Source organism: Magallana gigas, chromosome 2 (genome assembly GCF_963853765.1).
Source record: "Magallana gigas chromosome 2, xbMagGiga1.1, whole genome shotgun sequence".
Taxonomy (NCBI): Eukaryota; Metazoa; Mollusca; class Bivalvia; order Ostreida; family Ostreidae; genus Magallana; species Magallana gigas.
The window spans coordinates 24,348,792-24,361,880 of NC_088854.1; the positions used below are offsets into that span (position 1 = coordinate 24,348,792).

Sequence of the window (13,089 nt, forward strand, 5' to 3'; positions counted from 1 at the left end):
TGGAAAAGAGTTTCTAAGCGATGCAGTTTATGTTATATTTGGATTAATCAAATCTTCCGAGTTGTTTTTTTTTTCATATGTGTAAAAATGATAAACTACGTAAGCTTATGAGTAAAGACAAAAATTCGAATCGAGAAAGTGTTTATCAAGTTAGCTGAGATTGCATCGGGTTCTTTTTTAAATATATCCCATTGAACTAAGCAAGGGTTAAAAAATAATAATTTGTAAGCAGTTTCCACTATTTCGACCTTGAAAAATTGTTTTCCCAAAGTTCCAAAATGCTGTCATGTTGTGGATTTTGAATTTACTGGGTGGGAGTATATATTTTGTTTTTACACCCACCCAGTAAATTCAAAATTTACAGCATGACAGTGCGTTAATATTGACGATATCAAAGTGCGTTGACTTAGTCTAAAAATTAACGCATTTTAACAAAAAATTTCAAAGTGCGTTCTTACCGACTAAATCACACAGATTTATATTTTCATATTTCAGTATGTATACTAGTATAAGGACCCCGCTAAATTCTGTAATCGTTTAATACCAAATTTTTATTTTTTTTTGGGGGGGGGGGTGGTGTTGAAAGAATTTCTTGCAGGTTCTTAAGAGGTCACGTTTTCATCAATATGGTTTAAATGTTTTAATTGTTTATCAATTAATTATAAAAGCAAGACAATACTTTAGACTACAACATTAAAGATTTAACGGTATTGTAAATGTGCATGCATACTACATGTAATATCATATTTTGTAAGTTTTACGTATATTCAATTAATGTAATGTCAGTTGTCTTCAATTTTACATATATGAAGCGAGAACTTCGATCGGGTGTTTAAAAAAAAACTTGTGGGGAGGGAGTATTTGGAAATTAAATAGACAAATTTATTGATTTTGCACAGAGCAAAGACAAATTGGTTTGTAAACTTTTATTTTATTATACTCTCATGAATCGAAACAACTGATCAATCTTCTTGAAATTGATACAAAAGGAAAATGTATAATGAGAATGAATGACTCAGGTATTTAAAATATAATAACAAGAACCGAATTCGGGACCTAGACACGATTTGGATCAAAATTATATTTTTTATTGGTTTTTTGTTTTTGTATTTTGTTTTTTTTTTTGTTTAAAACTGTTTACTTGTGCATTAATTTTAAATGATTAACAAAAATTTGAATGTCAAAAGTCAAGTTACAAGCGAGGTACAGAGGTAAGAAATCACTGATATGTAAACAAATTAAAGCTCGATTTATATATTTGTTAACAAATAGTGTAAAGTAAAGAAATTACCTTTTCTTTGACAAAATGACTTGTGACAAACACAAAAAAATGGTTCAAAAAATTATGTTATCAGCAAAAAAGCTGACTTGATTGAAACTCATACCGATATCACACATAGGTAAGCGATAACAAGACGCCAGCTTTGTTTACATAGCAAAGAACTCTGGATATTGCTTGCAACTCAATATTTGACTTTCAAACTTTAAGGAATCTTTTAAAATAAGCACGTTTAATATTCTAGATACTTAAAATGGAAAAAAATTAAATTTTTAAAAATTGTGTCCAAGTCCCTTTAACACAGGTAAACCATGTAGCACCTTTACAATATGTGTACATTATAAAAGACGTGGCGGAAAAATGCAACATTTGACTTCGTTATATTCAGTTGTATTTTCTCACTATATAACTCTATATAGACGAATAGTCAATAATTGTAATATTAGCTCGTCCGAAAAATATTGACCGGTCAATATTTTTTTATATTGACCGGCTAGGAATAATATCTAGAGAACATTCCCTCTATTTCAAATAATCGCCTCTGATTTGTTGATTCGTAAACGATGACGCGAATAACTCTTCGCGACTCCAAAAACAAGGCCATTTAATGCTGAGGATATTTTGGAAACGAACTTTGCACAAAATTGAATTCATGAATTCTTTGTTGAGCTGAGAAAATTACGGCGACCTGTTTTCAATTAATTTCTTAAACTTTGGTTTGTTTCTTCATATAACAAAACAAATGTTGACTGTGTTTTCGGGCAACATTGATTATTAGCCCCCTTGGAACGAAAATATTGCCCTCCGCTTCGCGTCGGGCAATATTTCGTCCCTCGGGGGCTAATATAATCAATGTTGCCCTCAACCCCAGTCAATATTTGTATAATTTAACACAAAACAGTGTTCGATCGAAAGACTACCTTTTAAAAATAATTTCAATGCATTTTGCAATGCAAACATGACGCATCACAGCCCTTAAGCTTGGACGGACAACACTTGTTACTTCACTTGGACAAAAGGTTTTTAGTAAAGCAGACAATAAAAAAACCCATCATAAATTAAACAATCCTAAGTAAATAGAATTACACATATGCCAGCTTTTCAATGATATCAAACTGCGTAGAATATGGTAAAAGTTTAAGAACTAGTCACGTTGTGCTATCACCTCGGAGCGCGCAATAGAGGAGCCAGGCTTCTGCATCAACGGTCTACCGTACCGATCTGTGACGGTAAAGATATCCATGGAATCGGGGTATTTCTTCGTCCCCGAGGCACCATTGGAATCGTCTAATTGTCGTGCCACAATAACTCGAACCTGCATAGAAGGTTAACGAATATCAATATACGTACTAACTTCCAAACGAAAACACATATAAATGTGGTCACTGATGGTTAAACTGTAATGTAAATAATCTACTTTTTAGAGTGTGTACCTGGGTGGTTCTGATTGGGGCACAACAACAACATATGGAGGCTGAAGCAATGGCAAACACCAACTCATTGAAAGCAAAGCATGCGACCAGAATAGGCACCATCCAGCGGTAGGAAGTCGGCTCCAGTTCCTGGCGCTGACAAAGAAAAACTACTCATATAATCAGATATATAATCTTGCAACTGTAGTCTTTGAAGTTAATATATTCAAGAGTTAACGACGTTTTATGTCTTTCAGAAATTCATTTTCCATTTTCTATAAAAAAAAAATAAAATAAAAGAAAGCTCACCAAAACTGCCAAAACAATGTTGATGATAAAACACACTGGAGCAAACAACGCAGAACACAGGATGCTAAGCACCAAAAACGTCATTTTCTAGAAGTGAAATAAAACAAATTCACAAAGGTAGATAAGAATTATAAGTATAGCGTGTATATATTAAAGGAAATACTATGGCGGTGAACAGTAAGACACGGTTTTAACGAACACGTTTATAATGAATTGACGCTTACAGCGCAGTGATTTTCGTTCCACCGTGACTTATACATGTTGTAAACTTGACAGATATAACGAATTAAGCTTACAATGAAGCAAAATCTCCCTTCCCTGGTTCTTCGTAATAACCGTGTTTTACTGTAATTCAGTTGGTGAAAAGTGTCAACTACTTGTATTATAGAGATTTAACGTTTAATAAGAATTTGGTAGTGAGTGTTTAAAATGCCATTGCCCATTCCATACCGACATCTGATTCACAAGTAACGCTGTATAGACCAAAAGAAAAAACCAATGTAGACATTAAAAGGCTAAAATACACCATCCTTATACTGACAAATTTCATCTGTGGAGATCAGCAAATTGATAAAATAAAAATAACAATCTTACCACAAGTGAAGGTCTAGGAGATAATCTACTTCAACAGTTAAAACGGAATTTATACAATGAACCACATTTCTAAATGTTCACCCAGCATAATGTATAAACTATACGAAATAAGCGCATTTATTTTTCTTGCCGTCAGCGTGACTAATTTCCACTAAACTTTCAAATTGTTAAGAACGATACATTTTGGCCTTGACTTCTGTTGCGACCTGGGACCTTAACATTTGCTTAATATTCCAAACACTTCCGGTTAGGTTAAAATCGCACAGCATTTGGAATCATTTGTTTTAAGTTACCGATGGAAAGGACCTTACACATAATTATGGAAGTTATATCAAAATAATGTTTCCTTCGGATTGCTTCTTATTCAAACAATGTCGAGGACAAAATAAAAAGTAAATATAATGTGAGTACAATATGTTGTAGAAACAATTCAGACACCTATACATGAATTCCAACAGTTCTGGCTGTTTTCTCAAATGTCGTTTTGGCCACAATTATTGTTTGTCTGTGCATGTGATAAAAATACATCAGTTTCGAAATGTTGAAAATTTTACATTATTTCATTTTGCATTTTCAAATTGTTCTATTTATCAGGGTGAACACCTAGGAGTTTTCATGAGCGCGTTTCATACGAATAAGCCTTACGTCTAAGTCTGATAGTTTCGGACCAGGAAACAGATAAATCAAACTTCTCAAAATAGTGTTACATGTTTGTTTACATCCTCACACCGACGAGGATTTTAAGTCAGTTTATCTAACAATTCAATGGTTAGACCACTTATATTTTAAATTTGATATAAACACAAAATGATGTACAGCTTTAGAAGCGTGCACAAAGTACAAGCATATATAAATATATGACGAACGTTGAAGAATACTTACAAAATAATTCAGGTTGGACTTGTTTCGTTTGTTCATACACGCCGCCATACAACCAGTAACACTTAACTATTAAAAAAACGTTGGAATGTATTCATATTTTGGATTTATCAACCCTAATCGTTTCATAAAATATTCTAATGTTAAGTAGTTAAAGGAGCTTTTATTACTTTTTCAAAATGACCTTATGCATAGAAATATCCATTGATACGCATATACTAGTATATAAGATTTAGGAGAAATGGGCTCTTAAAAAGCCGAGCTACATGTAACCCTTATTTAAGGCACCAAAGGGGTTAAGCAAGACTGAAGTCCTTACCCAGAGTCCGCACCAGATGGGTAAGGAAGCGATGGTTAGCGTCATCAGCGCGCTGTCCCCCGCCGTCGCCAATTGGTCATCGTCCTTAAATATATACAGGAGAAGATCCAACAGACCTAGCACAAGACACATGACCCCCAGGCCGATCTGCACCGCCCCCAGGGCCTTGATGGCGGAGTAGGGGACGTTTTCTATGTCCGAGGTTTCCACCCCTCAATTTCAGTGAACCGAAGTTTCGACTTCTCCATTTCGCTTCAGAAACTAGTCGAGGGGACCTAAGATTCTGAACATAAAAGATCAACGTGTGATTGCAATTGGAAATTAAAATTACCGGCATACTGTATAAATAAATATATACGTATAAAGGATGGTCTCTTGATGATGACGGAACTATCTAATGAAATGGTCCGTAAAGAGACTTTAATCATCGGGTTCTATTGTGTTGGGCGGTTGTATAGTGGGTGTTACACGGGCCTAGAATGCTGGATATCCTATCATCAATATTTATAGTAACAAGGTCCTTATAGAGGCCCCGACTGACAAAATAGTGAGCATGCGCAAAAAAGTTACAGTACAGCGGTTTTTTTGTCAATGATGTTTATAGAAACTTATAGAAATATCGACCACACAAAAAAAATTGTGGGCATACGATGAAAAAAGAGAATTGTCTTCATCACTAATAGAAAACGATCATTTTATTAATAAAAATAAAATATTAATAATATTAATAATTAAATATTAATAAAAAACGATCATTTTCAGTATGGATTGCCAAAGAGTACACTACAAATGGAAATTATAGCATGGAATACAATTAAAAAAAATGAGAAAAATAAATTTAAAAAACACCGTGTACATCGAATGACAGCCGTTGGTTTGATAACAAGGAAGCCATCTTTAAAAAAAAAAACATTTTATAGAGGCACTACGCCGACAGCTTGGGAACTGATGAATTTGTATTATGGAAGTCCTAAACTCGGTCCTAAATAGGCTCAATCATGGAAAGCCTAGTTTCAAATTATATATATGGATTCTAACAATACATATACTATAGAATACTTGTACGTAAGAAAATGTTAATATTTTTCATGGATTTTTTGTTATCACCTTTCCAAAATGTGAACCCCTTTGCAACAATTATCATAACAATGTAAGTTTTACGTATATCCAATTAATGTAATGTAAGTTATCTTCAATTTTACATATATGAAGCGAGAACTTTGATTGGATGTTTTAAAAAAATATTTAATTTTTTGTGTAGAGGGAGCATTTGGTAATTAATTTAATAGACAAGTTTATTGATTTTGCACAGAGCAGAGACAAATTGGTTTGTAAACTTTTATTTTATATTGATTTTGCACAGATCATAGACAAATTGGTTTGTAAACTTTTATTTTATTATGCTCTCATAAATCAAAACAACTTATCAATCTTCTTGAAATTGATACAAAAGGAAAATGTATAATGAGAATTAATGACTCAGGTATTTAAAATATAATAACAAGAACCGAATTCGGGACCTAGACACGATTTGAGATCAAAATTTTATTTTTAATTTTTTTGTTTAAAATGTTTTTACTTGTGCATTAATTTTTTGAATGATTGACAAAAATTGAAACGTTAGAAATCAAGTTACAAGCGGGGTTCAGAAGTAAGAAATCATTAATATAAACAAAGCTCGAGCCTTATATTTGTTTACAAATAATGTAAATTAAGGAAATTACATTTTATTTGACAAAATGTCTCGTGACAAACAAAATAAAATGGTTAAAAAAATAATGCTATCAGCAAAAAAAAAAAAAAGCTGCATTTGATTAATTTAAAAGCTCATACCGATATCACACATAGAAACGATAACAAGACTCCAGCTTTGTTTACATAGCAAAGAACTCTGGATCAGGCTTGCAACTTAATATTTAACTTTCAAACTTTAAAGAATCATTTAAAATACGCCCGTTTAATATTCTAGATACTTAAAATGGAAAAAAATTAAATTTTTAAAAATTGTGTCCAATGCAAGTCCTTTTAACACAGGTAAACCATGTCGTACCTTTAGAATATTTTGTGCATTGTAAAAGACGTGGCAGAAAAAAACCATTTGACTATTAAACACAAAACAGTGTTCGATCGAAAGACTATCTTTTAAAAATAATTTCAATGCACTTTGCAATGCAAATATGACGTATCACAGTTCTTAAGCTTTGACGGACAACACGTGTTGTTTCACTTGGACAAAGGGCTTCAGCAAAGCACGCAATTAAAAAAAAACAATAAATATGCCGGCTCTTTAATGATATCACCCTGCGTAGAATAGGGTAAAAGTTTTATAACTAGTCACGTAGTTCTATCATCTCGGAGCGCGCAATAGAGGAGCCAGGCTTCTGCATCAACGGTCTACCGTACCGATCTGTGACGGTAAAGATATCCATGGAATCGGGGTATTTCTTCGTCCCCGAGGCACCATTGGAATTGTCTACTTGTCGTGCCACAATAACTCGAACCTGCAGAAAGGGTTACGAATATCAATATCATACTAATTTCCAAACGGAAACACATATAACTGTGGTCTCTGATGGTTGTACTGTTATGTAAATAATCTACTTTTTAGAGTGTGTACCTGGGTGGTTCTGATTGGGGCACAACAACAACATATGGAGGCTGAAGCAATGGCAAACACCAACTCATTGAAAGCAAAGAAGGCGACCAGAATTGGCACCATCCAGCGGTAGGAAGTCGGCTCCAGTTCATGGCGCTGACAAAAAAAACTACACATATAATCAGATATATAATCCTGCACCTGTAGTCTTTGAAGTTAATATATTCAAGTGTAAACGACGTTATATGTCTATCAGAAATTAATTTCCCATTTTCTATAAAAAGAGTAAAATTTAAAAAAAAAAAGCTCACCAAAATTGCCATGGCAATGTTGATGATAAAACACACTGGAGCAAACAACGCAGAACACAGGATGCTGAGCACCAAAAAAGTCATTTTCTAAAGAGTAAAATAAAACAAATTCATAGAGGTAGATAAGAATTATAAATATAAAGTGTATATAAAGAAAATACTATGGCGGTGAAGAAAATCATATTCGGTGAACAGTAAAACACGGTTTTAACGAACACGTTTATAATGAATTGACGCTTACAAAGAATTGATTTTCGTTTCACCGTGACTTATACATGTTGTAAACGTGACAGATATAACGAATTACGCTTACAATTAAGCAAAATCGCCCTTCCCTGGCTCTTCGTAATAAGCGTGTTTTACTGTTATTCAGTTGGTGAAAAGTGTCAACTACTAGTATTATAGAGGTTTAACGTTTGATAATAATTTGGTAGTGAGTGTTTAAAATGCCATTGCCCATTCCATACCGACATCTGATTCACAAGTAACGCTGTATAGACCCACACATAAGAATGTTGATAATTGTTTCTTCCCTAAAAGCGTCAGAAAGATTTGTTGGAATCATGGATAATACATGGTAATATACAGACACAAGCTGTCAACTAAAAAACCAATGTAGACATTAAAAGGCCAAAATACACCATCCTTATACTGACAAATTACATCTTTTAAAGATCAGCAAAGTGATAAAATAAAAATAACAATCTTGCCACAAGTGAAGATTTGAGAGATAATCTACTTAAACAGTTAAAAAGGAATTTATACAATGAACCATATTTCTAATTTTTCACTCAGCATAATGTATAAACTATACGAAATAAGTGCCTATATTTTTCTGCCGTCAGCGTGACTAATTTCCACTAAACTTTCAAATTGTTAAGAACGATGCATTTTTGCCTTGACTTCTGTTGCGACCTGGGACCTTGACATTTGCTTAATATTTCAAACACGTCCGGTTAGGTTGAAATTGCACAGCATTTGGATTGTTTTAAGTTACCGATGTCAAGGACGTTACACATAGTTATGGAAGTTAAATCAAAATTATGTTTCCTTTGGATTGCTTCTTATTCAAAACAATGTCGAGGACAAAATAAAAAGTAAATATAATGTGAGTACATGTACAATATGTTGTAGAAACAATTCAGACACCTATACACGAATTCCAACAGTTCCGGCAGTTTTCTCAAATATCGTTTTGGCCACAATTATTGTTTGTCTGTGCTTGTGATAAAATACATCAGTTTCGAAATGTTGAAAATTTTACATTATTTCATTTTGCATTTTCAAATTGTTCTATTTATCAGGGTGAACACCTAGAAGATTTCATGAGTGTGTTTCATACAAATAAGCCTTACGTCTAAGTCTGATAGTTTCTGACAGCAAGGAAACAGATAAATCAAACGTCTCAAAATGGTGGTACATGTTTGTTCACATCCTCACACCGACGAGGATTTTAAGTCAGTTTATCTAACAATTCAATGGTTGGACCACTTATATTTTAAAATTTGATATATACACACAAAAAGATGTTCAGCTTTAGAAGCGTGCACAAAGTACAAGCATATATGAATATATGACGAACGTTGAAGAATACTTACAAAATAATACAGGTTGGACTTGTTTCGTTTGTTCATACACGCCGCCATACAACCAGTAACACCGAACTATTTAAAAAACGTTGAAATTATCCACGTATTCACATTTTGGTTTTACCAACCCTAATCGTTTCATAAAATATTCTAATGTTAAATAGTTCAAGGAGCTTTTATTACTTTTTCAAAGTGACCACAAAAATATCCATTGATACGCATATATACGTTGTATAAGATTAAGTAGAAATATGTGCTCTCTAAAAGCCGAGTTAACCCTTATTTAAGGCATCAAAGGGGTTAAGCATGACTGAGGTCCTTACCCAGAGTCCGCACCAGATGGGTGAGGAAGCGATGGTTAGCGTCATCAGCGTGCTGTCCCCCGCCGACGCCAATTGGTCATCGTCCTTAAATATATACAGGAAAAGATCCAGCAGACCTAGCACAAGACACACGACCCCCAGGCCGATCTGCACCGCCCCAAGGGCCTTGATGGCGGAGTAGGGGAAGTTTTTAACGTCCGAGGTTTCCACCCCCTCAATTTCAGTGAACCGAAGTTTCGACTTATCCTTCATTTCGCTTTAGGAACTAGTCGAGGGGCCCTAAGTTTCTGACCATAAAAGATCAACTTGTGAATGCAATTGGAAATTAAATTCACCGGCATACTGTATAAATAAATATATACGTATAAAGGATGGTCTCTCGATGATGACGGAACTATCCAATGAAAGGGTCCGTAAAGAGGACTTTAATCATCGGGTTCTATTGTGTTTGGCGGTCGTATAGTGGGTGTTACACGGGCCTAGAATGCTGGATATCTTATCATCGATATTTATAGTAACAAGGTCCTTAAAGAGGCGCCGACAGACAAAATAGTGAGAATGCACAAAAAAGTTACAGTACAGTGGTTTTTTGTCATCGATGTTGATAGAAACTTATGGAAATATCGACCACACAAAAAATTGTGAGCATTCGCTGAAAAAAAGAGTACTGTCTTCATCATTAATAGAAAACGATCATTTTCATTATGGATTCCAAAGAGTACAATACAAATGTTAATTATAGCATAGAATACATTTAAAAAGATGAGAAAAAAAATAATAAATTTTTTGTTATCACCTTTCCAAAATATGTACCCCCTTGCAAAAAATTGACGATGACCAAATTTGCAAAATGTCGGTTTAAAAAAAACCATAAATATCCATTAATGGTAAATAAGAACTGTTCTATATGTTTGTTGTTTGACATAATTTTACAAAATTGTTATCAATATTACCAACGTTTCCATTGGATTCCTATTGGTACCATTGGTAAGTATGCCAAAACTATTGAGGCACAATTGGTACAATTGGTTCCATTGTCATCCAACTGCACCAATGGTTTAGTTGGACTCACTGGTAAAACTATGAACGCACCTACAGCCCTTTAATAACTTTTAAAAAATTTAATATCGGAAGCAAAATCATTATGTCCGTTCAATGAGCTATTCATTCATTCAATCACCTTTCCTTTAAAAACTCTACGTTTGTATCGAATAAGAGATAGAATTGATTGAAGTTAAGAAACTCGATTATGTAAACAGAAAAATGAAAAACTGACGAGATTTCTCAGGATAGAAATGCACCGATTAACCAAGATCTTAGGTATGCTTTATATACTTGTAACCAAATTGAGACCTACATGCATAGTTACTAGCTAACAAACTGAAGCTAGCTAAAGGGGAATGCATATAAATGACAAACCAAACCATTTCTCACATTTTTCTATTGATATAATTTATTATTTAATTAGTATAGTGACCCTTACACCTTCATACAAATATGAATAACAATTACTACGGTAAAATAGATTGCAGGAAAACATTAAATTAAGATAAAATCGATCGGATTATTGTAAATTGCTACCATCACACTGATCCACGAAACATAATTTACCAAACTTCATTATGATTACACTGTCTGCACTATAATTGAACCCTTTTTCATTTTTTCTTTTACTTAAACAAGAAAATTTTTAGAGACAGGTGCTATTTGGTATTTAATTAATCGTTTATTAACTAATGTTCAAAAGATTCCAACATTGATAACAGAACAAAGCGGAAAACTATAACAAAATATAATTTTTGCGCAAATCTTTCTTCAAGGTTTACTTACATGCAATTTATTTTACCAAATTTTTTTTGTAAGATGTCATTCTATAGAAAAAAAAACCATTAATTTAGGTTTGAGTCCATAAAAATAGTTTAAAATGACCGAAATTGACACGTGTATCTGATTTTGTTCGTCTTGTATTCTGATATGTCAGACCCCCAAAGTGTACAATTTGCGCCAAAATATTGACGTGATATGGTTTAAACAAAAGTTTATACTCTATACCAAACAGCAACAACATTTTCACCATGTTTTGCACCCTAATCGTCATAGTGAGAGGGTAAATCGGTTCCCCGAAACCGGAATCTAATGTCTTGATATTTGCCGCCTTGTCTGTAACAAGTTTTGACTTCATTTACCAGTACTTCCGACAGTCTAGATCGTCTGCAGAAAAACATACCACTGGCGTATGAAGATAGGAAAGGTGAATGGATGAATAACGCTATTGATAGAACTCATTTTAGGAGAAGAAATAAACAGACACTTACCCGTACAAAGATTATATTGTACCGCTATAGAGTAAGATAATTATATAGTTAATTTAGACGATGTTATGTTAGGAAAAGAAACATCACTCAGGGTAGCTATACCATACACAGCCATGTATTCAACCTTACCAGCAAAGCTTAGAACCATGGAAGTTACCATTAACAACAATCTTAATTTAAACCATAACATAGACTATGTGTGTACGAAGACAATCTCCAACACAGCCTTTCTTCAAAGGAACCTGTCGTCTTGTCCCGGAAAACGAAGGAGTTGTGTTACACAATGATCAGACACCAGGTAAAATACTCTTGTTCAGTGTGGGACCTTCTACCTAGACCAACACCTAACAAACTGGAAAGTGTACAGCGCTCGGCTGCAAGATACGTGCTGACCGACTACCAGACCACCAGCAGCGTTCCATCTATGATCCAACAGCTGGGGTGGAAACCACCACAACAAGTAGCAGTGTAAGTGTACAAGATTTTACACTCTTTACTGGTCATTCCATCCTCAGCATTAACATTGATTGCTGTTCACTTAGATCAGAACAGAGACATCTGGAATTCTCCTGTGGAACACATTACAATTTAGTGTTATAGAGACTCAGTCCCTTGACCTGTTAAAGTCAAGACTGAAGACATGAATAAGTATAAATTAAATGACTGTACCCCTCATTTTAGTCCAATATCAATCTGTAAATATAGGACTACCTACCCGTTGTGCTTAAATCCCTTTTAAAACATAGTGCGACGATGCCTACATTGTGCCCTGTACTCTATCGGAAGAGGAAGAATCGTCCCACACACAATCTGTAACAAGGAAATGTCACCATCTTTGGGCAGACATAACTTTCCCATATCTGTCCACAGAGGATGGAGAATCATACGTTAAATAATTTTCATAACAAGCGAACTTCATTTAAAATGGAACAAGAATTTATGGTGAAATAAAAAACAAAAGAAATAAGAGAGAGAGAGAGAGAGAGAGAGAGAGAGAGAGAGAGAGAGAGAGAGAGAGAGAGAGGGGTCTTGCATACCGTCAATGAACATGCTTAGTAAATAAATGCAAAACAAGTGACATGTACAATGAAATTCTTTTCACCTCAAACTCAATGAAACGCCAAACGGTAACGTTATATTGATTATGGATTATTTACAGTCAT

At 34.1% G+C, this 13,089-nt stretch overlaps 2 protein-coding genes across 2 annotated transcripts; both read right to left on the reverse strand.

Moving 5' to 3' along the window:
- Positions 1 to 2,100: 2,100 nt before the first annotated feature.
- On the reverse strand, positions 2,101 to 5,298 carry LOC109617764 (uncharacterized). Its single transcript, XM_034443683.2, has 5 exons — positions 4,793 to 5,298; positions 4,477 to 4,542; positions 3,001 to 3,087; positions 2,713 to 2,847; positions 2,101 to 2,594 (listed from the first exon to the last, which is right to left on the reverse strand). Exons 1-5 carry the CDS (start codon positions 4,922 to 4,924, stop codon positions 2,424 to 2,426), a joined length of 591 nt encoding a protein of 196 aa, XP_034299574.2. The 5' UTR covers positions 4,925 to 5,298; the 3' UTR covers positions 2,101 to 2,423.
- A 989-nt stretch (positions 5,299 to 6,287) lies between these two features.
- Positions 6,288 to 11,408, reverse strand: LOC105321234 (uncharacterized). The gene is made up of 5 exons (XM_011419491.4): positions 9,612 to 11,408; positions 9,298 to 9,363; positions 7,700 to 7,786; positions 7,410 to 7,544; positions 6,288 to 7,293 (listed from the first exon to the last, which is right to left on the reverse strand). Exons 1-5 carry the CDS (start codon positions 9,861 to 9,863, stop codon positions 7,123 to 7,125), a joined length of 711 nt encoding a protein of 236 aa, XP_011417793.3. The 5' UTR covers positions 9,864 to 11,408; the 3' UTR covers positions 6,288 to 7,122.
- Positions 11,409 to 13,089: the final 1,681 nt, after the last annotated feature.